Source organism: Cyprinus carpio, chromosome A18, assembly GCF_018340385.1.
Source record: "Cyprinus carpio isolate SPL01 chromosome A18, ASM1834038v1, whole genome shotgun sequence".
Taxonomy (NCBI): domain Eukaryota; kingdom Metazoa; phylum Chordata; class Actinopteri; order Cypriniformes; family Cyprinidae; genus Cyprinus; species Cyprinus carpio.
In genome coordinates, this window is record NC_056589.1 from 29,595,469 (window position 1) to 29,621,891 (window position 26,423).

At 44.3% G+C, this 26,423-nt stretch overlaps 2 protein-coding genes across 2 annotated transcripts in view; both read left to right on the forward strand.

Moving 5' to 3' along the window:
- hdc (histidine decarboxylase) overlaps positions 1-3,918 on the forward strand; it is an 8,151-nt gene extending 4,233 nt beyond the window's left edge. The window contains 6 exon segments of the mRNA XM_042775851.1: positions 296-383; positions 465-563; positions 751-855; positions 1,169-1,283; positions 1,286-1,770; positions 3,901-3,918. Of these exon segments, the coding sequence (XP_042631785.1) occupies positions 296-383; positions 465-563; positions 751-855; positions 1,169-1,283; positions 1,286-1,770; positions 3,901-3,918 (910 nt within the window).
- Positions 3,919-20,691: 16,773 nt separating this feature from the next.
- Positions 20,692-26,150, forward strand: LOC109083988 (glycine amidinotransferase (L-arginine:glycine amidinotransferase)). Its single transcript, XM_042775786.1, has 9 exons — positions 20,692-20,876; positions 21,567-21,783; positions 22,726-22,921; positions 23,277-23,467; positions 23,560-23,697; positions 23,784-23,948; positions 24,030-24,093; positions 25,093-25,209; positions 25,318-26,150. Exons 1-9 carry the CDS (start codon positions 20,791-20,793, stop codon positions 25,428-25,430), a joined length of 1,287 nt encoding a protein of 428 aa, XP_042631720.1. The 5' UTR covers positions 20,692-20,790; the 3' UTR covers positions 25,431-26,150.
- The last annotated feature ends 273 nt before the right edge of the window (positions 26,151-26,423 follow it).

Sequence of the window (26,423 nt, forward strand, 5' to 3'; positions counted from 1 at the left end):
CAGTAATATTGTGAAATATTATTGCAATTTAATACAGCTGTTTTCTATGTGAATATCTGTTAAACTGTAATTTATTTCTGTGATCAAAGCTGTATTTTCAGCATCATTCCTCCAGTCTTCAGTGCCACATGATTGTTCAAAGGAGCAGCATTTATTTGAAATAAAAATCTTTTGTAACATTATAAATGTCTTAATTGTCACTTTTGATCATTTTAATGCATCCTTGTGGAATCAAGTGTAAATGAATCTCATGTGAGTTCAGTGAACATTTGTAAAGTCTCTGTTTAAACCGCAGGGTGAAGAATAAGATGAAGCTCCAGCAGACGTTCACCGTCGACCCTCTTTACCTGAGACACGAGAACTCAGACACCACTGACTTCATGGTAGAGTCACGTTCCGCTCGTTAGAATGCGTTTATCTCTCTGTTTCCCTGCTGTGTTTTGATTAACGCTCGTCTCCCGCAGCACTGGCAGATCTCTCTGAGCCGCCGCTTTCGCTCTCTGAAGCTGTGGTTTGTGATGCGCTCCTTCGGTCTGAAGAAGCTGCAGGATCACATTCGACATGTGAGACGCGTCATTATGCTCTCGTGTAGTCATATAATCATTCTGAACACTCATCCTGTGTGTCTCACCAAACACGAGCAGAAAGAATTACTTAAATAGTTGTCTGTTTACGTTCGATTCGGTTTCATGAAGCTAATGCTGCTGCCGTTTCCTGTCTGTGAATGATGTGTTTTTCCTGTGATGTCAGAGCGTGGAGATGGCGAAGCTGTTCGAGTCTCTGGTCAGAAACGACACAAACTTCCAGATCCCAGCGCAGCGGCACACCCTCGGCCTGGTCGTCTTCTGCTTACGAGTGAGAGTCATCTAATGCCTCGATACTTGCAGGAAATCATCAGAATCACATGATAATCATTGTGGTTTTATTGCTCATGTGTCTTATAAAACTCCTTTTTTCTAAGAGTTCTGTCCGCAGGATTGTGTAGTAGTTAATGTACGTGACATCTGCATCATCTATGTGTGTGTGCAGTTTCTACATGATTACACAAATCACAGACACAAAAAACTTGTTGACAAGTTATGATCAATGGTTTCGATCACTTCCATGTATTCAAATGCTGCTGATTTATATTACCGCGTTCACATCAGCACCTTTCTTCTGTTCGCAGGCTGGAAACGGAGCGACGCAGGAGTTACTGCGGAAACTGACTAAATCAGGCCAGATGTTTCTGATTCCAGCGGCCATCGGGAACAAACTCATCATCCGCTTCGCCGTGACGTCTCAGTTACGAGCGCTCAGGACATCCAGAGGGACTGGAGCCTAATCCAGCAGACGGCCAGAGAGGTGCTGCGCTCCAGCGCTCTCACACGCCAGCCCAGCATCATCTCAGACGAGGAGAACGAAGACGACGCACCGCTGACCATCCACACCGAGCTGAGCCGCATGCGCCTGGAGCCCATGATCGACGAGCGTCTGGTGCGGCAGGGACAGAGACGTGCCACCCGCTCGCTGAGCTGCAGCGCCGAGCTCCCGCCCCAGAGAGTGCAGAGAGACGCCCCGCTGGAGCAGATCCCCGAGCGGCCGGCCCCGGAGCCCCGAGCGCAGAAGAGGCTGCTGAAGTTCCACAGCGTGCCCAGTCTGTCACAGGTGTGGGCGCAGTGCGGCATGCAGCAGCTCTACCAGCCCTTCAGACGAGGATGGGTCACCAGCAGAGCCAGCTGCTTCAACTGCTTCCCTCTGGAGACCAGCCCTCTGCCCACCATTCACCACGTGCCCACTCACACACACTCACACACACACACACACACACACACACACACACACACACACACGCTGCACTCAATCAACACACTCTCCACACTCCCACACACTCACTCACTCACCCACACACACACACTCACTCACTCACTCACTCACACTCACTCCACTCACACACACACACACACCCACTCACACCACTCACTCACACCTCACTCACTCACACACACACACACACTCACTCACACACCCACACCCACACACACACTCACTCACACACACACACACACTCACTCACTCACTCACTCACTCACTCACACACACACACACACTCACACACTCACACCACACTTCACTCACTCACACACAACACTCACTCACTCACTCACTCACTCACTCACCCCACACACACACTCCACACACCACACACACACCACACACACACTCACTCACTCACACACTCACTAACTCACTCACTCACTCACACACACACACACTCACTCCCACTCACTCACTCCCCCACACACACTCACCACACTCACTCACACCTCACACTCACACACACACACACACACGCACAAACATACACACACACTCACTCACACACACACACACACACCCACACACACACTCACTCACTCACTTCACACACACACACTCACTCACACACTCACGTCAGGAACCACACACCTCACGTCTCACAATCACTCACACCTCACACTCACACCTCCACCACACCCCCACCCACACACACACACACTCACTCACTCACACACACACACACACCACCACACACAGCACACACACACTCACTCAACACCACACACACACACACTCACCAGACTCACACACACACTCACACTCACCTCACTCACACCACACACACACACACTCCCTCACACCAACACTCACAACACACACTCACCCCACACACCCCACTCACCCCACACACACACTCACTCACCTCCACTCACTCACACACAACACACACACACACTCACGTCACCACTCACGCACTCACTCACACACACCACACACACACTCTCATCACACTCACATCACTCACTCACACACACAGCACCACACACTCACACTCACACTCACTCACTCACACCACACACATCACACGACACCCACTCCTCACCTCACACACACACACTCCACACATGGTGTAATGTGTTGTTAAACTGTATTTTCTCTCGATCTACACCTAACCCTACCCCTTACAGGAAACTTTCTGCACTTTTACAATATCAAAAAAACTCCCCTTTCTGTATGAATTATAAGCTTTTTTTGTACCCATGAGTCTGTGTGCATTCAGGTTGAAGTCCCCGCCGGGATAGAAAGATGTACGTACATACACACTTTCACACACACACACACACACACACACACACACACACACACACACACACACACACACCCTCTCTCACACACGCACACACACACACACTCTCTCTTTCACACACACACACACACACACACACGCGCACGCACACTCTCTCTCACACACACACACACACACACACACGCTCGCACACTCTCTCTCTCACACACACACACACACTCGCACACTCTCTCACACACACACTCTCTCACACACACACTCTCTCACACACACACACACACACACTCGTATACTCTCTCACACACACACTCTCTCACACACACACACACACACACACTCTCTCTCACACACACACTTTCTCCAGGACTCAGGAGCGTGTCTTGTTATCATCACACACATTATAAAAAGCAATCATATGATCCCAGTGTCTGTCTATATTGATTTATAAAATCATATCTACTAACAGTCAAATTGATTTCTGTCTGTTCCGTCGCTGTTCTAAAAACCTTTTTGATCGAAATGCTGAAGGATTTGTTTCTCAGGGTTTCTGGGGTTTGTGAGTTGCTGCAAAGCTAATAAACTGATAATTTCTTAATAGAAATGAAACCCTCACCACCTGCGTGTCATGTGACCATAAACATCAGAGAGCTGTGAATGTGTTAAATGACTGAAATACTGAATCTCAGGGGAAGATTAAGTGAATATTTGAGGATGACAAGAGGGTTTGGTAATCCCTGATGCAGATAAATATGATTTATACATATAAAGTTATGATTTTATATTTGTTGTAACAGATCATCAAGTGCTCATGATCTAAAGGCTTCGGCTGAGTGACTGAACACGAGACACGTTTACATGAAGTCTCACATGTTCCTCTTTCTTCACGTGTGTTTAAAGCATCCCATAATGCACCTGATGAAATGATGACTGTCCAGAGGCTTTCAAACAATTTCATTTACCCAAATATGATCATTCCTTCATAAATGATAAAGGCGGCCTTATACTTCCATGTATACAGATACATTTATACTGCATATGAAAAGTAGTGATGATTATTATAAAAAGTGTGATGTTATTAAAACCATTTTCTTTTCTTTGTGATTTTATATATATATATATATATATATATATATATATATATATATATCCTGGAGAATATTTTTCTTTTGTATTAGTGTATCTCAATATATTTATTTATTAATGTCTTGATGATCTTTTCCAGACACTCGGTTGTTATTTCAGAATCTGATGACTTCACTATTATTCAGACATGTGTTTGATTAAAATAACAAGAATAAGCAGATGTATATACAGTAGGTTCATGATATATTATGTATTAAATGTATTAAATTCATCTTCTCTGTAAAAAGCAGTGTATGGTTTGGTTTCCAGCTGAATAAATCTGGCCGTGTGTCTGTTAATTGTTGAACTATGACTCTGTCATGGGCTCAAACCATTATTTTGTGCTATAACTAGTAAAGAAGAGCTGATCTGTTCACCTGAGCTACAGGGATCTGTCACGACACAACGAGACGTAACCTGCTCCTGTCTTGTCTGCGTGGTGCTGTCAGTTTCCTCTTTGCTCTGTATTTTCTCTGCGTGAGAACATGATGTGTGGCTTGTCGGCCGTAGCAACGTAACTCCAGGACTCTCTGGTCGAAGAGATATTGTATCTCAGTGGGACCTTCCTGGTTAAACAAGTAACTAATAAAAGTAACTAACAGTAAGGGGTGGGTCTTAGTGAAGGGTTGTTGACTCTCTCATCAGAGTATCAGTAGACTGTCTGCTAACTGTTCATTCTGATGGACATTCTGTTGACTATAAGTAACATTGCAGATCCATGTCAACTTATTCATCTAACCCTAATACGGAACCTCGCATCTTCTAATACGCTAATGTCATTAGTTTACATTTAGTTGCAACCGCTGCTTTTTAGTTAGTTGAACGTTCTAAAATGAATGATTGAGATCTATCTGTCTCTCTACAGACAGACGGACGGACAGCAGACGATCAGGACACCGCAGACACCACTCTTCTGTGTGTTATCCGCTCTCACTGTGAGAGAGTGTGGACTGGAGATGGATGGAATACTCTGCATGACTTTTGCCCAGATTTACAGTCTGGAGTCAGTGCTAGCTGCTGAAAGTGATCTGTCATATCGAGCAGGAAATCACGTAGTGTACAATTATGGAAGTCCTATTTCTCATGATTCTGACTTTTTTTCTCACATTTCTCACCTTTTTTTCTCAGAATTTTGCGAATGGTATATCACACAATTCTGACTTAGTTACTCGCAATTGCAGGATTTATTAACACAGATCTATAAGTGCAAGTCAGAATTGCAAGGAAAAGAATAATCAGAATTGTGAGATTAAAAAGTCGCAACTACCTTTTTATTTTTTATTCAGCGGCAGAAACAGGCTTCCATAGTATGATGGACACAGACTGTGTTACTGTGCAGCTTCAGACTATGAATCTCTCCGGTCAGAGTTGATCAGACATGTTTGACTTTGAGCCAGTTTTTATAACACATATTTGTCACGCAACTCAGAGCAACAACACACACGTTTCTGCAAGAGTTTGTGTTCAGAACCACTTTTTAGTCTGGTAATGTGTGATCCTCATGTCGTTAAGTGTATCATGTCCAGTTTTTTGGACATAATACACTAAACAAGGGGGCAGCTGTGGGCCTAATGGTTAGAGAGCTGGGGCTAGTTACCAGAACTGTCACATTCGGTTTGAGTCTCGGTGCTGCAGGAGTTGTAGGTGGGAGGGAGTGAATGAACATGCTCTCTCTTCCTCCCTCAATACCCATGACTGAAGTGTCCTTGAGCAAGACACTGAACCCCCCAGTTGCTCCCCGGGCGCTGGATATATCAGCTGCCCCCCACCCCTTTTGCTCCGGTGTGTGTGTTCACGGTGTGTTCACTTCTCACTGGGTGTGTGTGTGTGCACTTGGATGGGTTAAATGCAGATCACTGCCATTCCGAGGATAGGTTACCATACTTGGCAAATGTCACGACTCGTTCACTTTCACTTTCACTTTTCAAAATCTCTTCAGATGTTCAAGCATCACACATACCTCGTCACCCCCCTCAGTGTTTCCTGACAGTTGTCCTCCGAAACCCGGATGCGGAAAACCACCGTGATCCCTGAAACCACAGACATGGATGAATCAAGCACTTTAATCACTCGATCTGAGAATAAATCTGACCTTGCGCTTCCACAATCCACAATCCGGTGGGGCGTGCCAGCTCAGATGCAGTGGTTGATGTTTAAAAAAAAAAGACAAAAATGGTGAAATGTGACTGTCTTGGGTTAAAACTGTGTGTTTGACAGACAGATTTTCTCAGTCAACTGAAACTTTCAAACTGTTTGTTGTTCAATCTTCTCATCATCCAGTCAAACAGATCCGATGTTTTTGGTACATTCATGCATTGATGATCTAAACAATTGTCTGCTGTTTCCCTACATTATTGCAATCACTTGCTTATGTTGGTGAAAGTGTATAGTAGGTCCAGTTGTCATGTCTTTTTTCTATTGGTTATTAATTATCAGTTATTATGAACCAAACTGAATAACCACCTGAACTGATTTCAAATGAATAATAATGACTGTTAATATTTGTCTTTTTAGAGCTGCTGTACAGCAGAATTGAATTCTGTTTGCATCATTCAAATCCTATAATTATTTCCTGTTTCCCCATCCCTTTGAACCTGTGAATCTGTACTATATAAAGCGCATATAGAAATACAACTGACTTGACTTGATTAGCCTGAATCGAACTGATTGTTCTCCAGTGAATCTTGATTTTCACTAATGAAGAGGTCTGTGGCATGATAGCAAAAAGACAAGGAATTCCCTCTTCATCTTGACCTGCCATATTTCATTATGCTCAGGACCTGAATGGTCAGAACATCACACACAAAAGAGACGGCAGAAGCTCAGCCTACCCGCCAACCCGCCAGATCAGCAGAAAAACATCAAGGTTACTTTAAGTCATTAAAGCAGCCATCATCTGCATCTCTCATGCATTTAGTGTATTAATTTAAACCTGAAATGGCATTTTCATCTGAAAAGAATTTTTTGTTCAAAAACCACAACTCACTAAATCAATACTTCAACCTACTATACTAGTAATGAATTAATTTACACCTCATGTTGCTATAATACCAATACAAATAGCTGCAATTAGTTTCAGATTAATTCATAAGCAATTAATTTTTTTTTATTACTTTTAGTATTTTTTTTAAATAAAAATGGTATCTTCTCTATCCCTTTCTGATGCGCAACTGTATATTCACCGCTTTATTATAATACAATTTACAATCAAAAGCCTCCCAAATTTGAGGCAAGATTGTGCCATTTTGTCAAAGTAACTGACACCACAATTATAGAAAATTCGCTTTTCATAATTGTAATGCAATTTATTTGATTTTGTTATGCACCTTCACCATGATGCAATAGACTAATATTGCAATACAAGCAGCGTCAATTGAGAATCATCGTGAGAATGCCTCTAATGCCTTGAGCTTGTGGGCCTTAATGTTTAGGGAGTTGGACTTGTAACCAGAACGTCACAGGTTTGAGTCTCCGGTGCCTGCATGAGGTTGTGGTGGGAGGGAGTGAATGAAAACAGTGGCTCTCTTCCACCCTCAATACCCATAGACTGAAGTGCCCTTGAGCAAGGCACTGAACCCCCAGTTGCTCCCCGGGCTCTGGAATATAGCTGGCCACTGGCTCTGGGTGTGTGTGTTCACGGTGTGTTTTCACTTCTCACTGCTGTCTGTGTGCTTGGATGGGTTAAATCCCAGAGCACCAATTCAGAGTATGGTTACCATACTAGGCAAAATGTCATGACGTTTTTAAATTAATCTCTGTTGAACTGAATTAAGACATTACATTTAAAAAAAAAACATGTTAGGCTGGCAAAACATCTGAAACTTTAAAACTTTAGATTGACGGCTATAACAGGCCTTACTGGCAGACAAATGAATTAGGAGGGGAGGGGGGGGGGGGGGAGGGGGAGGGAGGAGGGGGAGGGGGGGGGGGGGGGGGGGGGGGGGGGGGGGGGGGGGGGGGGGGGGGGGGGGGGGGGGGGGGGGGAGGGGGGGGGGGGAGGGGGGGGGGGGGGGGGGGGGGGGGAGGGGGGGGGGGGGGGGGGGGGGGGGGGGGGGGGGGGGGGGGGGGGGGGGGGGGGGGGGGGGGGGGGGGGGGGGGGGGGGGGGGGGGGGGGGGGGGGGGAGAGGGGGGGGGGGGGGGGGGGGGGGGGGGGGGGGGGGGGGGGGGGGGGGGGGGGGGGGGGGGGGGGGGGGGGGGGGGGGGGGGGGGGGGGGGGGGGGGGGGGGGGGGGGGGGGGGGGGGGGGGGGGGGGGGGGGGGGGGGGGGGGGGGGGGGGGGGGGGGGGGGGGGGGGGGGGGGGGGGGGGGGGGGGGGGGGGGGGGGGGGGGGGGGGGGGGGGGGGGGGGGGGGGGGGGGGGGGGGGGGGGGGGGGGGGGGGGGGGGGGGGGGGGGGGGGGGGGGGGGGGGGGGGGGGGGGGGGGGGGGGGGGGGGGGGGGGGGGGGGGGGGGGGGGGGGGGGGGGGGGGGGGGGGGGGGGGGGGGGGGGGGGGGGGGGGGGGGGGGGGGGGGGGGGGGGAGGGGGGGGGGGGGGGGGGGGGGGGGGGGGGGGGGGGGGGGGGGGGGGGGGGGGGGGGGGGGGGGGGGGGGGGGGGGGAAGGGGGGGGGGGGGGGGGGGGGGGGGGGGGGGGGGGGGGGGGGGGGGAGGGGGGGGGGAGGGGGGGGGAGAACAGGGAGACTTTTTACCTGAATGCTTATAAAACGAAGGAGTCTCGGGCGAAAGATGTTCGGTAAGACAGGCAGGAACCTGCAGACGCTTGATCAAATGTTTTATTGGCAACTAAAAAACTCCAATTCCTGATACCATCACTTGTTACTGCAGCCATTCCGATCCGTCCTTCGTGAAACTTCACAAAATCACTTAAAGGGGCAAATGTCACTGGGAACGGTCGCACAAGGTAAAAGGGGATAACAATTCAAGGAGGGGAAGACGTGTTGGCTTCAGAATAAAAAAAACACTGGAAACCGAAGCTACCATAAGCAGACGGAGGTCGCACTGTATATCTTCAAAACCAAATCAAAAAGCATCCCCTTTGGGGATGATGGATTTAGAGGAGCGGGTGGTGGGCCACGGTTCTCGGTCCCTTCCACATCGGGCACAGATTTCCCATATCAGATTCAGGCATCAGCACCAGATCACCGTCCACGGTCTCAGCAGACTCACCGAGGGGGGACTCCACCAAGTCACCTCAGCAGACTTTCACTTCCAGGAATCAACCAATCACCTCGCCCACCACGATTCACTTCCACCCGGACTCCACCAATCACCTCGGGGCAGAGTGCAGTATTCAACTTCATATCTGATCTCTGGGGGGACGGCATGATGGTGAGGAACAAACTACCGAAATGTGTCTCACACTCGATCCGGGAAGTAAGTATGGAAGTTGTCGTGAACGATCTTTCAGCAGATTGCACCGTGTGCTGATTGAAAATACGACATCTCCACGTGCTATTAAAAACGTGCACGCAGCCTCTTTCCTTTTCTGTTTGCTTTTTCGTGTTGTCAATAAACCAAACGGAAAGGACCAGCGATTTCTGTAATCTCCTTGGACCCAGCAGCCACCGGCCCCGTCTGCCCTGGAAACACACCCCACCAACCAGGCAATCCCCACCACATATAATAACTATTCTATAAGATAGTATAGAGATATATATATATAGATTAATAATATATATATATATAAATAGATACCAAAACCAGAAGCTCAGTCAGCGTTTTTTTAAAGGAGGAATTTAATGGACAATTTAAAGAAATATCGATTAAAGAAAAACATCCCAAATCAAAGGTTAAAAGGAATGATTTAAACCATATGTGTCTAGTTTGATCAGCAACAAATTAGTGGGGATGACCTATACTTTTAAAAAGTGTACTTTTAAATAGAAACAACAGGAGGAAATATGGATCTTCAGAGTGGAGTGTTTGATGAGCTCAGTCTGTCAGTACGAATAAACGGTTCAATCGTGGTTTTTGTAAAAAATGAAGTGCGTCGTTCTTTATATGGGACGGCCACAAGGGGGTCGAGTGGTGTTTCATGGTTATGTGTTGTGTGTGACCTCTGGGGACTTTAGGCACCTCGACCAACCCAAAGGCCTCCTGGGAGGTTTCTGACCCGGCCTCGTCGTGCTCCCCGTTCGTACCGAATGCTGGCGGTTTACGGGGGAACAGTTTCTGTGCGACCGAGAGAAAAAAAACACAATGATAATCAGAGTTTTCAAAGCGGATATAGGACAAGCGAGAGTCACGTTGATTTCCAAGTCCTACAGCCCTTACTTGTTGTGCAGGGGAAAGCTGACACCGTCCCACCACAGCGCCGATTCTTTCCAGCGTAGTTCACCGAAACCCCACATTTTTCCCTCCGTGGAGGCGTTAAAACTCTCGGTGACTTGAATGCGACCGAAGTGCGCTTGATGGGAATTCCCTCCATAACGTCCTGAGCGGAGCCCGTTCCGGACGGTCCAAACACGCACGGCAGGTGCTCCCTTATCACTCGCTCTCTAGAAAAACACCAGTGAATCACAAACAACGCTAGAGCAAACATCTGTGGGTTATTGAGAATCACGCAGATCATGACATATTATAGATGATGTGATTCCTGCACTCAGATGAGCTGAAACACTTGTGCTGGAATTTACAGTTCAGTGCCACAGCGAAACCTGGAAATAAAACGTGATCTCCTCGTTGACGTGATGCATTCAGGAGATCGCTTTTCACTGCGGTATCTTCCAAGTAAAGGCCAGGCAGCTATTCCGAGATTAACTGGGACACTCTGATTGGCCGGACGGCTCAGTCATATGAGCTCATGTGCTCTTCAGGATCCAGTTTTTCAATGAACCAAAGTAAGAATATTCACAATTTTTCCTGCGAAACCTCAATGGTCAGGAAATAAAACCCCAAAACCAGACTTCTGATCGCAAACAGAGTGTGAACTCTCGTGAAGAGAGCGAGCCGACACTCCGGCTCCCTCACGTCCTTTTAGGAGAGTTAAGAGCTATTTTAAAACCAACCAGCTGTGGCTGGGATCAGTGTTTTCAGAGAGTAACAGCTGTATGAGCACACACACACACACACACACACACACACACCACACACGCCACACACACACATGGCCTCAGTGACCACGCTGAGCTGCCAGCTCTCTAAATCTGCTCAGTGTTTCACACAGCAGCTGACATAAACACAACTGAATCTAACGGTCTCACATGTATTAACATAAACGATACCACTGAATTAAACTAACACGCACGATCACACACTGAAGCGTTACTGATTGTGTCTGGAGTGTGTGGATTATCCTGTACCTGCGGTGTGTGTTGCACAGATAGCGCAGAACCTCGCCGATGTACTGAATCACCGTCACATTATGAGCCCGACACTGCGTCCCAGAAACTGAGACGCAGAGAACTTCCGCGTAAGATTATAGTGACCTGAGAAATGGAAAAGAGAAACTTGAGATTATTCTGATCCAAAACAGGACTGTGGGTGTGAATAAGCAATACGAGAATGTGCCATGAAAGAATCTGTGTGTGTGACTTGAGGAGTGTGAGAGTGGCTTCGATCCCTTTAAAAAAACCCTGTTTAAAAGGAACATTCCTGTGAATATCTGCTGCTTTACAGTCAAACACAAAGAGGCTCTTTCACAAGAGAGGTAGGAAATTATGCACTGAGCTCCGGATCACAGTTATGAACGAACACACACACACACGCACGCACAACAAACCTCGTCACACACGCCACTCTCTCTCTCACACCACACTCTCTCTCTCACACACAGCACACACACACACACACACACACACAACACACACCACCAACACACACCACCTGTCTCTTGGAGCCCATGATGGGCCCACGAGAAGCCTGCAGTGTGATATAAAGGAAGAGTCACGTAAATCACGTCAGAATCCTGTTACATCACCATTTGACGCCACACCAGCGAGAGCAGCGAGGGAGACGCGTTTGAGTGATCACTGCTTGCTTTAGGAAAGCTGACAACACACACATCACCAGTTAACTGCCACAACAGAGCCCTTATTAAACCCATTCACACCACGTCCTTTATTTTCTTTCCAGTCTCTGTCTTACAGATTCTGCTTATCACACTATAACTCAGAAGACAAAACACATCAAATATTTTTGATTCATCCATCAGTTTTGAAAACGAAACAAATGTTCTGTGTGTTTCAAAGCGAGTGGCGTCAACATTACTGTTCTGTTGTTTCCAGCATCTTCATATATTTGCGCACAGTATAGCAGGGCTAGTGTAGTAAACTTAAACCATGAAGAACATTTTTTGTTAATTGGCAAGAACTCTAAAAAACTAAAAAACTCATTTTATTTCAGCTAGTTACCATGAAACATTTATTTTCATTTAGTATGAACCTGTACTGAAACGGAAGTAAAAATGAATATAAACTATATAGACACTTTAAACTGACATTAAAAATGAAAAAAATATCATTAAAGGCGGTCACAAGTATAAGACCTGTGGGTTCCATACGTGTAAGATGTAAGACGGCCGAGATTGAAGCACACGTCTGCCTTCTGAGCGTCTGAGGACATCAGCGTCTGAGTAGTCCTGCGCCGCTCGGAAAATCAGACGCTTCATTCGTGATGATCGGAGCTCTTCAGCCGGGATGAAGATCGTCGTCAGTCCCATCCTGCTGGAGATCTCATAACAATACACCCTCCTCAACGGCTCCCTGCAGCTCTGAGATGACCCGACCATCCACACACACATCACAACATCACTGCAGCTGCACAAAAGACACACCAATTCAGTATTGTCATTTATACACATAACTGTGTAACTAAACCATTTCAGCAGTATCTTGGTTCTGTGCTCTTCTGTATTTTCCCCAAGGGAATATGATGGAACTACTATTGCTCTTAACCCTTTTGCGTCAGTTTCAGAAAAAAAAGTTCACAACCGAGGGTTCTTAGAAAAAAAGAATCAAAAACAGTCTGCTTTCACTGGAATAGATCATTTTACCAGACGCAGACTTGATCATCCAACCCCGAAAATGCATTCATTCATTCTCAGAACTGCAAATAACCCTTAAATGCCATTGTGTTTTTATGAAAAAGCACACAAAATCTATTATTTTCCATATACAAATAAAATGCTTAGCATATTTTATTTTATTCATTCATTTATTTGGATTATTAGCAGTCTTGGACACAGAGTTATAGTTTGTTTATTTCTCAGCAGAAAGCAGAAACAAGTGGAAGTGAGTATTATCTTTCACTGGCCAAACCTGAGATAGTGTTCAGTTGTCACACATCGGTGGAAAACATACACCCCATTTTAGCAAAATACTGAATACTTGTTAATAAATGAAAGACCTTTTAACAAAGAATGCATAGGGATTTATGCTTAAACAGGTCAACTGTGATTAAATATTGCTGTTTTTAATTGGGTTTTTTCGTAATTAAGGTCCTGGGTTTAAACTATTTTTTGCACCGTTGTGTAAAATTGAATGTGAAATGTTAACATTCTATAACATTCCCAATTTTGACTAGAATAAGGCTGTTTTGCATTAACAGTCCAAAATGATTTTGAAAATGTTCCCTTAACACACAGAATATTCACCCACAAATTTAAATTGCAAAATTGTAGATTTAATCTGAACTATTGTTAGCTACACTGACCCGAACTCTCTTCTTAGTTTATTCAGTGGCTCCAGAGAGAGGAGTTTTGGTTCACCTTCTCAGCACCTTCGGAACGCGCATCAGGACCGTGGCGCCGCGGGGCAGCACGGACGCGTCGCGATCAGGCTCCGCGCGCGGATGCTTGCAGTTTGGGATCGCGCATGCGCAGGGCCGAGCTTGGCCAGCGCGAGCCAGCAGAAGATGAAGGGGGGCGCGGGGGGGGGGGCCGGGCGGGCTCGGTTCTGGCATGAACAGAACCGCCGTGTCCCCCCCGGACGCAGAACCGCGCGACCCCGTAACGCGTTTTCGCTATTCGGTTGCTCTCTCGGTCTGCGTCTTTAAACGAGTACCGTTTATTCTCGAAAACGATAAACGCCTTGTTCGGGCGCGTTTCGACCTGCTCTAAAAACCGGTCCAGAGCCAAAAACAGAGGTCGCCTTACTTCTCTGCGGGAAACAAACTTGAGTAAGCATCCGACAACAGGTCTGTGTGATATACAAGATCTGTCCAGAAATACGGGAAAAACACCCTGAGAAGCAGAGGACCGATTCGATCAGCAGCAGCGACAGAAGCAACATCCTTCACGCGAAAAATGATGATGCGTCGACCTTAACAAACAGAACCAAATGAGTTCGAGCTCAAGAGAGCAGCAGTTTCACAGCTCTTTTCTTTGTTTCTGTTGAAAGGCGGAGCGAGTCGGGTGTGATTATAAACGCGTTTGTAAGTTCCGTTCAGACAAGCAGCTTATTCGATGGGAATCTGTTTCGGGTTTCTGGTTCTGGTTCCGGTTTCGGATCTTCACAATACAACATAACAACAGGGGCGATAGGAAAGAATAATCGTGACGTTTTTGTTCTTTGTCTACATTATTAGTCGTTTAAATTTAATGTTTTAAACAATGTCGGAAGACTCCTCACACTCTGACAGTGCGATTAAAGACTATGTAAGGATTAATGTTTTCCCGTCATTATCTCTAAATAAACGTGACAGAAAATACAGAGATGTGTGCTTTTGGGGTGTGTAATTCAAATATGAAGCTTCCTATAGCTCAATATTTATATTTGATAATTCCCCTCAGTTACAGTTTTATGAAACAATTTGGCCCTGTTACAAGATGAGCAGTTAGTGTCATTAATGATTAAAGTTTCTGAAGTAGGTCTCTGAGGTCCTTTGTATGAAAATGAGAAGGAGTCAGTCCATTGGAGAGACACTAAATATGATACAGAGTCTTATCCTGAAGCGATGTGAATATCTGACCGCTTGACTACATCGACTGAACTGACACGAATCAAATGATTCAAGTAGTTCAAGAATTTTATTCAAAGAGGTCCTTTAACCCATTAACTGTGGCCCCAGCTCTTTTACAGAACATGTCATTCTTGTTAATGATAATCAATTAACCCCAAAACTGCTTTGATGAACGGATGTTCAGATGAAATGACAAAATGAAGAAGAGCAGGAGCTAATCACTAATTTGGCATGAGATGTTGTGCCACCTATTGTTTGGCATTCTCAAACGAGTCATTCACTCAGGAATCAAACAACCGTGTGCTTCTGATTCTCTAAAGCAATGGTTCTTAAGATTCATTTCTTCTGGCATTGGTGTGTTGGTACTGATTCATCTCAAGAACCAAAAATGATTAGTTCCTGATTCGTTTCATTGCTATTATAATTACCCAGACAGTGTGACGGATGAGCGAGTGTTGTGAGTCTTTGAACTGATTCACTGAAGAGCAACAAGGCTCACGTTTTTGCAGTTTGTTCTACAAATGTATTAGCACCATGAAATCACAGACTAGTTCAGTGGATGAGTGTTCTTCTGTTCATTAAAACTGACCGATGATGTGCCGCTTCTCACTGTGCGCTGAATCATCACACTATAGTTAGTTAGTCAGGACAAAACATGGAATCCAGTGCAAATTACAAGCTGAATGACGTTCGCTTTGACACGTAAACCTTTGCATTTGCTTCAGGAACCTTGTTTTTATTTTCTTTTCTTGAGTTGTGTTAGTCTGTTTGGAAGAACAGGGTCACTTCTAAAACTCTTATCAGTGCTTGACTTACTCAAAAACACAGTGACAGTAGATCAGGTGAGAGCCTTAAACTCGGTAAAAGTAAGCATTAAAAAGTCTGAAGTCAGTGTTCTGAAGCTGATATTTAGTGTGCACTGTGTGGCTGTTTGTTTTTCACATACACATTGAAAGGATTTGGCTTTACATAAGCAGTTTGATCCATGCCAGTAACGGCGGTGGATTCACAGAGCTGTTTGCAATCATTTCGAGAGCGTGTCAAGACAAGGCGTCGCTATCAGTGCTTCGAGTGACTCCTGATAGCAGCTGTGTTTTACTCCAGCTGAAAAATAAAACTCCAATGACCTCTCTCTATGAAAATACAGGCCGAGTTTCATTCAGCAAATAATTGTGACACATCCCGCTCCCACGCGCTCACAGCAGATGGCTGTACGAGAGGAAAGACATGTTTACACAGTCCTGTTTCCAGCATGCACTGCGGTAGCCAGGCCTACGGGCCAGCTGTGTGTTTTGAGGTGCTAGAAGGGGCCAGATTTGAACTTCTCAAGGTTACCAGCGATAGAGAGGAGCCGCACACCGATAGCGTTCTGCGTGTGCGTTTTTTGAAAAGGTGACTTAGATCTCGAGTTTCTCAAACACGTTTTTATAGCTGTACATTCAGCTTCATTCTCTTTACTGGAAACACTACTGTACAAACACTAGCATGGCATCGTTCAATATTTTAAGAAAATTAAATACTAAATCAGCCGAGCTCGCTGAGTGACCTACTTCTTGAGTGTTTGCGGTTTGATGAGCGGCAGTCATGTTTGCTGTGTAAATACAGCACTTCTGTACTCTGCCTTGACTGATATATATATTTAGTAAGATTATTGATTTAACTGCACTATCAGATGAGAACAAACTTGATGGCTGAACACTATTGTCCTTCTGTAGAGATTCTTATAGCTGAATGGACTGATCTGTAAAATGACACTTTGTCTTGTTTACAGGCAGAATCAGAATGTCGCTCATATTTGATGAAGTTTGCATCAGTTCATGTGAAGTCTTGCTTCGAAACAAATCTGTATTGTTATAAAGCGCTACAGACGCAAAGTGGCTTGACTAATTATTATACTACTATAAACAACAGCACAACTGAAACACACAGTCATGCATTTATTTAATGAAGGTGATTTCAACTGTTTGCTCAGGATCATTTTCAGAAATGGCCGTTTGGGATAAGGTGCTTTGATCATGGGGATATTCATTGTTCAAAACTATGGTCTGATATGTTTGTGTGTAAACTGTTACAGTTGTCTGTAAAGCATACAGATTTGGCAGAAATTGTAACTGGTAGAATGCCTTTATCTTTCTCTGGAGGACTTCATCTGGATGTATGATTACGGCTTTAATGTAGGCCTTCTCTTTACATGGAACTGTTATTATCCGTGTGAACTCTGGCCAAGGGCTGGAGAAACTGAAGCTCATTCATGGAGTTCCACGGGTTCAGCTCAATACACACATCGACTCGATCAGCTGTGGTCTGGACCAGGACTCTTGAGCTCTACTGGAACGGTTTGCATTCATTCATTTGTTGAGTGTCCCACTGCACATAACAAAATACATATTTTAGAGATTGTTTTATAAACGGCAGGCTTGTGTCTCAATGCTTGCATGCTTTTCAATCTGGAAGTACAATGCTCTGGTTTTTCCTCCTTTTTTGCCACAAGTTTTAGGGAAAATCCATTGATTGCATTGATCTTTTGCCTTGTTTTTCTCCCGTTGATGCCCTGTATGACAAAATTTGTTCTTTAAATAATATCTTTCAATTAGTCTACCACATCAGCTCTGTGATTGTCCTGGTTTTCTGACAGTCAAGCTTTGTTTATTAAAGGCAGTAGTCTGTTGCATATGTTCGCCACCATGTGTTCGATACGGTCCAGTTAGTTTTATTTAAATCTTGTACCATTTTATTCTGGTGTTAATGATAAACGGCCGCATGCACTGGTCATGCTCTACCAGCAGATATAAAATGGAACTGCTGTAACTTCATTATATTTTGGAAAACTAAAAATACTGTCTTTCTATGGCGCTATAACAATAATTTTGAGGTTCTTGGCTCGACCAATGGCGTGAGTCGGGGGCGTGGCTAAGAATTTATTCACTCATTGGCTGACAGGGATTCAGATAGGAATGTGTATTTGTGTAGTTCCTTCTGCTTGCGCAGAAATCACATGCTTAAGCTTTGAACCATTTTATATTTTCTTGCAAAAACACAACGAATAATGTAGCCTACTGTTGCATCATAACCTTCTTTACCGCTAATAACCTCTTGGAGCCTGTTAATCTGGCTCCCAAACTACTATTCTGATGACACACAGTTTTGTGTAGCCGTGTCTCCTGATGACCCTGTGCAAATTGATACTCACAAACTGCATCCAAGACATAAATGTCTGGATGTCACAAAACTTCTTACATCTCAACCATGATAAAGCTGAAGTATTGATTATTGAATGAAAGGCGAAGAGAGAGAAATTGACCCCAAACTAAATATACTCGGATTAAACCCAAGCCATGTGGCAAAAAACTTAGGAGTTGTCTTTGATTCTGATTTTAACTTTAAAGCTCATTTACGTAATGTTACCAAAACAGTAATTTTTATCATCTGAAGAACATTGCTAAAGTAAGACCATTTCTTTCTCTGAGCAACACAGAAAAGTTAATGCATGCATTTATAACTAGCAGGCTTGACTGTTGTAATGCCCTTCTTTCTGTTTCTAACCAAAGAATACGATTAACCAATACATTAACCCAAAATACTGCTGCTCAGATATGACAAAATCCAAAAAGAGAGATCATATTACACCAGTATTAAAGTCATTGCACTGGTAACCTGTTAGTTTTGGTATTGATTTGAAAAATCTTTTATTAGTTTACAAGGCATTTGCACAGACTTGATCCAGACTATCTTTCAAAAATGCTTACAGTTTATGAACCTAGATGGACTCTCTGATTCTTTCTTTTAACTGTACCTTACAGCAGAACTAAAGACATCTGGTGATGCTGCTTCTAGCCGTTATGCTCTTCGTCTCCGGAACAACCTTCCAGAAAGCAGAAGATGTGTTGATCTTAACATTATAGTTTTAAATGTAAACATTAAAAACTTATCTTTTTAGTCTAGCCTTCCTGTAAAGACTTATAAAACCTCTGTATATTTCATGTGTTTTGTTTTGCCTCATTTTTAATAAAATTTTATATTTAATATTTTAAATCTGTATAAACTTTATTCTTATTCGTGTATTTTAATGGGTCTATTTTAGTTTGGTTTTAATTCTGTTTAGTTTGATTCTTATTAATTGCTGTATCATTTTGGTTCCCTCATGTCTGTAAAGCACTTTGAATTGCATTAACTTGTTTAGAAAAGTGCTATATAAATAATATTTGCTTGCTTGCATTTCCCTCTTGGTCAGCATTTATGATCACTTGTTTAGATCAATGACGCGTTAAATTTTGCGCAGACGACACAGAGGTCTACATTAATTATAAACCTGGTAATTAAATGACTGTTTGTTTTCTTTCTGAGCTCAAAATATGATGACACATATTTATTTATTTATTTTTTGCCTACAAGTAATAGCAATAAGACCGATAAAGGTTTTAATATTGTCAGTGGAAGCTCCGTGTTGGAATCTTTAACAAAACTTAACTTTGATGCAAGCTTAACATCAGAATAATGTTTTTTTCACATCAGATATATTACTCATGTTATTCTTTTCCCTGTCTGGAAAGCTGATCAATAGTTTTGTTTTTTTTTCTCTCATTGACGTGCAGTTGCAATTCGCTTCTTGCTGAGGTCTCCAAAACAAATGCATTTCAATATGTGCAAAACTGGGCTCCAGGATCCAGAGTGCAGTGATCACTGAATCCTGCGCTTGCTCTCTTTCAGGGGTCGTGGTTTTGCTGTATGAAGCAGATCACATGATGAAGAATCAAAATGAAAAGCTTCTCAACTGAGATCCACTTTCCTGCAGAGTTTAGCTCAAACACACCTGAATCTGTTTGAGCTAAACTGCTTCAGGACTGCTAGAATGTTACTGGGCAGGTGAGTTTGATCAAGGTTGAAGACAAACTCTGCAGGAAAGTGGATCTCAGTTGAGAAGCTTTTCATTTTGATTCTTCATCATGTGATCTGCTTTATATTTATTAGACCTCAGATGATGCCAACCCTGAAACAGCATACAGAACTACCAGATTTTGCTATAAGTTTGATTACATCATATAATAATTGCTGTTAATAGTGTTCATCGTCGTCTGTTTGATTACGTCTTTAATTGATTTTCCGTACATTTCTGCCGTATGCACATAAACTGACAGTCACCACTGATAAGCTACTAAATATATTGTAGAAACGTAATTTTCTGTAAAGTTGCTTTGCAACTATTTGTATCGTAAAAAGCTATGCAAATAAACTTGAATTGAATATTGATATGCATTCTTTGATTATGCAAAGACGTTTCTTTTACGTATTTTTACTTTATCTAGTTTTTTTTGTCTTATACCTTGAGGGCAGGGAAGGGGCGCCCTTATAAAAGTAACTATTATTATTATTATTACTATTACCCCAGCAGCTGCCTACAGTAACTACAGTAGCGAATGTAATGAGCGCGGTTGCGTCATTTTAATCCATTTCAGACGCGGTGGCGATAAGAATGTGCTGCTGTCAGGGATCTTCTCCTGCTGCAGTTTCTCTCATGTCACGTTGCTTCAAGAATTCCTCTCGCGGCGACCCTTGCCATCTGCCGCGCGCACTATAAAAGCGCGTCCCCGCGGAGCCTCTCCTACTTTCCCGGATCAGAACTGCTGCTGCATGCCTGAGAGCTTCAGTCCCGAACCAGAACCAGAACAACATGCTGCGTGTCCGATGCCTGAGAGGAGGGAGCCGCGGAGCAGAAGCTGCTCATCTGATCGGCGCTATGGTGAGTCTCACCGGAGAGTAAAGTGTGAGTGTGTGATGAGATCCTACAGAGACCACTGATAACTCCACAATTATGACAGCTGATTGATCTGATCTTTAAAATTAACTCGCAGTGTTAAACTCTTAACTGCATTCTCTTTTACAGGTGGAGTGAGATTATAAGCAACACATTCGTCTTTTAATCTACTGTAAAACATGCTCTTAGAAAATGTTGCATGGGCTCCGAGCACGAGATCGTGTGTTATGAGTGAGTGACAGCACAGCTGTAACGATCAGAGATCCTCAGACTTGCTGTAGATCAGACTGTGCGCTTTTCTTCACTCGTGCAGTGGGGAGTGTTGAATGAATTCAGTCCTGGAGCAGTGCGCGAATCACAGCCTGCCCTCCCTTTTTCAGAGGCGTAATGTGATCTGTTGAAATTCTGTGTGTAAAAAAAAATATGCTAACTGTAAGCGTAAATAAAAGTGTATATAAAACAAAGATTATTGGAATATGTTTTACAAGAAAGTGCTATTTGAAACCTGAAAATTCACGTTTAATTTAGTAGCAATTTCTGAGTGATAGGAATAGTTTCTGCGCCATTTGTTTCGTTAAAGAACATGTAAAGAACTTTTGAGCTTCGAATAATTCAGCGGATTAAGGCCTCCATAATTCGCACCTGCATTAATTGCATTGCTCTTTCTTGGTTTCTTGTTCTGTGTCGCGCAGGTGGGGTCGCGCGGCGTCGGGATGGGTGTCGCGCGTGTTCCGGAGCACCTCGAGTTCCGCCGCCGCGCAGCTGCCGCTCACGGTGGACGAGCCGGTTACTGAGCACGCGCCCGAGGACTGCCCCGTGTGCGCGTTCAACGAGTGGGACCCGCTCGAGGAGGTGATCGTAGGGCGAGCCGAGAACGCCTGCGTCCCCCCGTTCACCGTGGAGGTCAAGGTACACAACACTTATTTACCCACATATACAGTAGCTGCAGATACAGACGTGTTGTGTCTCAGACAATTAACTCTTACTGTGCAGCACACTGAGCTGGAAGAACTTATATCTATACCACTTTACTTATTACTTCAAAGAATACCATGGTACATGTCCAAAATACCATCTTTTGTTGCTGAAACAACGACAGGACATATAAATATAGACAGAATACGGTGTAAATAAACTTGGGCCAGTTTCATAAACACAGCCAATATGTTAAGAACTAGTCTGACCAACTAGCATTTAGTCAAGGGGTCTGTCTTAAGTTGAGGATTCAAATTACATCTGTTACTGACATAAGTTATGACAAGTCCTAAAATATAGAGCTTTTTTGCAGTGGTGCTTAAGATAAACAACATTATCGTCCATTTGTGTCAACACTAATATAATTATCATTATCGTTATCATCCGTTAGTGTGAACAGGCCTTCACTTGTAGGATTAGTTTGTTATAAACAATGAAAAAAAAAGTGACATGACATACAGCCAAGTATGTTGACCCATACTCAGAATCCGTGCTCTGCATTTAACCCATCCAAAGTGCACACACACACAGAGGTGAACACACACACAAACACCGTGAACACACACCCGGAGCAGTGGGTATCATTTATGCTGCGGGGCCCGGGGAGCAGTTGGGAGTTCAGTGCCTTGCTCAAGGACACCTCAGTCGTGGTATTGCCGGCCCGACACTCGAACCCACAACCTTACGGTTAGGAGTCAAACTCTCTAACCATTAGGCCACGACTTCCCCAAAGCCACCGAAACCAGCCACAGAAGTCCTTTTCATCACAAGTATTTTATTGCCCAGTTTTCCCCAGTGTTAACTATGCAAATGATAAATAAATGCCTCTTGACTCACATCAGAGAACTGCTAACCCGCACTGCTGTGTGTCTGCAGGCCAACACCTATGAGAAATACTGGCCCTTCTACCAGCAGTACGGGGGACAGACATTCCCGAAGGACCACGTGAAGAAAGCAGTCACTGAAATCGAGGAAATGTGCAATATTCTGCAGCATGAGGGCGTTACAGTGAGACGACCGGAACCCATCGACTGGTCAGTGGAGTATAAAACCCCTGACTTCACCTCCACCGGTGAGAGCACACACACACACACACACACACACACACACTCATGTTTGTTTTTGTGAATTGTGGGGACATCCCATAGGCATAATGGTTTCTCAAAAAAACTCATTCTGTATGGTTTATAAGCGTTTTGAAAAGATGGGGACATGGGTTATGTCCTCATAAGTCACCTCTCTCCTTGTTATACCTGTGTCATACCCATGACATTATACACAGTTGTGTCCTGATATGTCACAAAAACACACACACGCACACTCACTCACATGCACACACACACACACTCACACACACACACACACACACACACACACACACACACACTGATATCAGCGCTGACACTGACAAGCTGTTTTCTGCGCAGGCATGTACGCAGCCATGCCGAGAGACATTCTGATCGTGGTGGGAAACGAGATCATCGAGGCCCCAATGGCCTGGAGGGCCCGGTTCTTTGAGTACCGTGCGTATCGGCCCCTCATTAAGGAGTACTTCAGGCGGGGAGCCAAGTGGACCACTGCACCCAAACCCACCATGAGTGACGAGCTGTACGATCAGGTGACGCACAGACACGAGTGTAAACAGATGCATGTTACGCCGCTAATGCAGCACTTCACAGTGTGTGTGTGTGTGTGTGTGTGTGTGTGTAGGATTACCCCATCCGCACCGTGGAGGACAGACATAAGCTGGCCGCTCAGGGGAAGTTTGTCACCACTGAGTTCGAGCCGTGTTTCGATGCTGCAGACTTCATCAGGGCCGGCACTGATATCTTTGTACAGAGGAGTCAGGTGAGCGTCCTCATCCGCTCTCATTGCTCTCTAATGCTCAAGCTTGTGTTGAGAACTCTTCCAGCTCCTCACATTTTTACTGACAGGTTACAAACTTCATGGGCATCGAGTGGATGAGACGTCACCTCGCCCCCACCTACAAGATCCACATCATCTCCTTCAAAGACCCCAACCCCATGCACATCGACGCCACCTTCAACATCATCGGCCCGGGGCTGGTGCTGTCCAACCCGGATCGGCCCTGCAGGCAGGTCAGTGCTGTGCTGCCACCTAGTGTTGATCTGTAGCACTGCAGCGAGACACACACACATAATGGTGACTCTCTCCTGCAGATCGAGATGTTCAAGAAGGCTGGCTGGACTGTGGTGACTCCTCCAACTCCTCTTATTCCAGACAGTGAGTACAGCAGTCGCTGAGTGCTGTTCTTGAGGTTTGACGTGAGTTTGGTGGGTTGGTTCTCAAACTCTTCAGTCAAAGCACAACCTTCAGTCCTATCAGAGCACCCAACTCTTTAAACACAAGCTTAAAGTTGGCTTGAAATGCAATGTTCTAAATAGATGTTATAGAACAGTTCATCTATGAGTGTTTAATTTTGTAAAAATGTTTGGATCTTCTCCAGTCATCTAGTGCTCTTAACAACTGATGCACAGAATCAAGTCCTGCCCTACATCTTTCTCTTTCAATCACTTGTACACTCAGATTTCCATCATAATACAGAAGAAAAGATCTGTCTCTGTTTCCAATTCGTTCTGACGTTTGGGACATACAGCAACACAACATGCACCAGATTTGGAATAATATCATGATCTGATTAATAAAAATAACTGCAGTTCAGATAAATCATGCTGCTATCGGGCCTATGACACACATTCACCACAACAGCAATCTTTCTACTATAGCAATCCAGTTTTATATACAATAAATCTATATATATACATTTTGGAGGAATTGAATTCTGTAAAACGTATGCTGTCTGTTAGAAGCGCTTGAGTTGCTCTGTCTGATATGATTATATTGATACAATGCTCAAAACTGAGTCTCTTTAAGAAGTCAGAAAGAGCTTTATTGAGTATGTTTGCACATAAAAGGAGTTGTTTTGGTGTTTGTATTTTTGAGTGTTTTGTCAGGTTGACAAGTGACAAGACACAGATCCCGAGCACCTTACAAAATGCAATAATACATTAAAATGGTAATCAGATATTCAAACTACAACATGAAAAAGAACATTTTCAATCAAATAATGTTTAAAATGAAATGTACGTGAGAGTCATGTTGTATGTCACTCAGTCACTGCTCTAATAAATGCATATTTCACATTTTTTCCAGATGATGAATGTCCTTGTATGATGCATCTGCAAAATATTTGTCTAAATGTGAGTATTTTTGTAATCGCAGATAATCCGTTGTGGATGTCATCCAAATGGCTCTCGATGAATGTCTTGATGCTGGATGAGAAGCGTGTGCTGGTGGACGCTAACGAGATGACCATACAGAAGATGTTTGAGAATCTGGGTGAGAGTTGTGATGTTTCGGCTCTTGTTGTGATGAAATGATCTTCAGCTCTGATGATTCCTCATTCACCTGCTCTGTGTTTGTGTGTCGTCGCTGTCGCTCCCGCAGGTATTAAGACCATTAAAGTCAACATCCGGCACGCTAACTCTCTGGGAGGAGGCTTTCACTGCTGGACGACGGACGTGCGCCGCCGCGGGACGCTCCAGTCGTACTTCCTCTAGTCTGCCAGAGACACGCAGTTCTTATTGAGCTCAGATTTCAGCATGGTTTGACAGCGCTGTGCATGTCAGGGCTTTTGCAAACGCCACAGATGAACGTGATGAATAGAAACCTCAGTGATCTCAATAACAACTGCATTTCTGGCCGGCTGTTGTAGGACTGACTCCAGTGAAGCAGGCAGAGCCCCCCCACGCCACCACGACCACAGAACAAGAGTTTCTACCTCCTATTTACCAAAATGAAAAGAAAAAAAAAAACATACAAACAAACAAAAAAAAAATATAGCATATTTTGAATTGTAATGACTTCTTATATAATGCATTTTAATGATATATAATTTCCTTTTTTACCCTACATGTGATGTGCCAAGTGTTAATTTGTAAACTCAGGTATTTTTGTAGCCATATTTCAGCTATTTTGTAAACATTTCATGAAAATGTAAATATCTATATGCATTTGAGTGGCATATACTTTCCCTTCACAAAAGTGTTTTTCTAGCATCTGCCTCTGATGTCATTCTCTATAGCAGGAGTCAGGACGCTGTGCGCTGCTTTCACATCCATGGAACGTGTTCCCGACGTTCACGGGACGTTTGGCTGATTGTTTTGCGTTGCGCTTGTGCTGTGATTCTCTAGTTAAACTTGTTGGGTGCGATTGCTCTTTATCAACACATGATTGTGTGTCAGGTCAAACCAATCAAATAAAGATACACTTGGAATCCAGCACGACTGAGTTAGTTTTCCATTTGAGCTTTATGAAACTAAAGTAGTCATGAAATGAAGCACAATGCTCCTTTTCCTGAAGAAAGAGCTACAGATCACTAGAGGAACAGCTGCAGGTTTACTACTATTGTACATATTCATAATCCTCTGAATGTAATTTCAACATGTTTTAAATTAGTGACAGGCTGATTGAAAAGTGTGCTGCAGTCATGTGTTATTGAGCTGCGAGCCTGATTCATTCACGTGTGTGTGTGTGTGTGTGTGTGTGTGTGT

Excerpts from the sequence above, each read along its gene's own strand:
- LOC109083988 (XM_042775786.1), top strand. The coding sequence starts at position 20,791 with ATGCTGCGTGTCCGATGCCTGAGAGGAGGGAGCCGCGGAGCAGAAGCT. Across the intron at positions 23,468-23,559 it reads GTGACGAGCTGTACGATCAG|GATTACCCCATCCGCACCGT; the intron begins GTGACGCACAGA and ends GTGTGTGTGTAG. Across the intron at positions 23,949-24,029 it reads CGGATCGGCCCTGCAGGCAG|ATCGAGATGTTCAAGAAGGC; the intron begins GTCAGTGCTGTG and ends TCTCTCCTGCAG.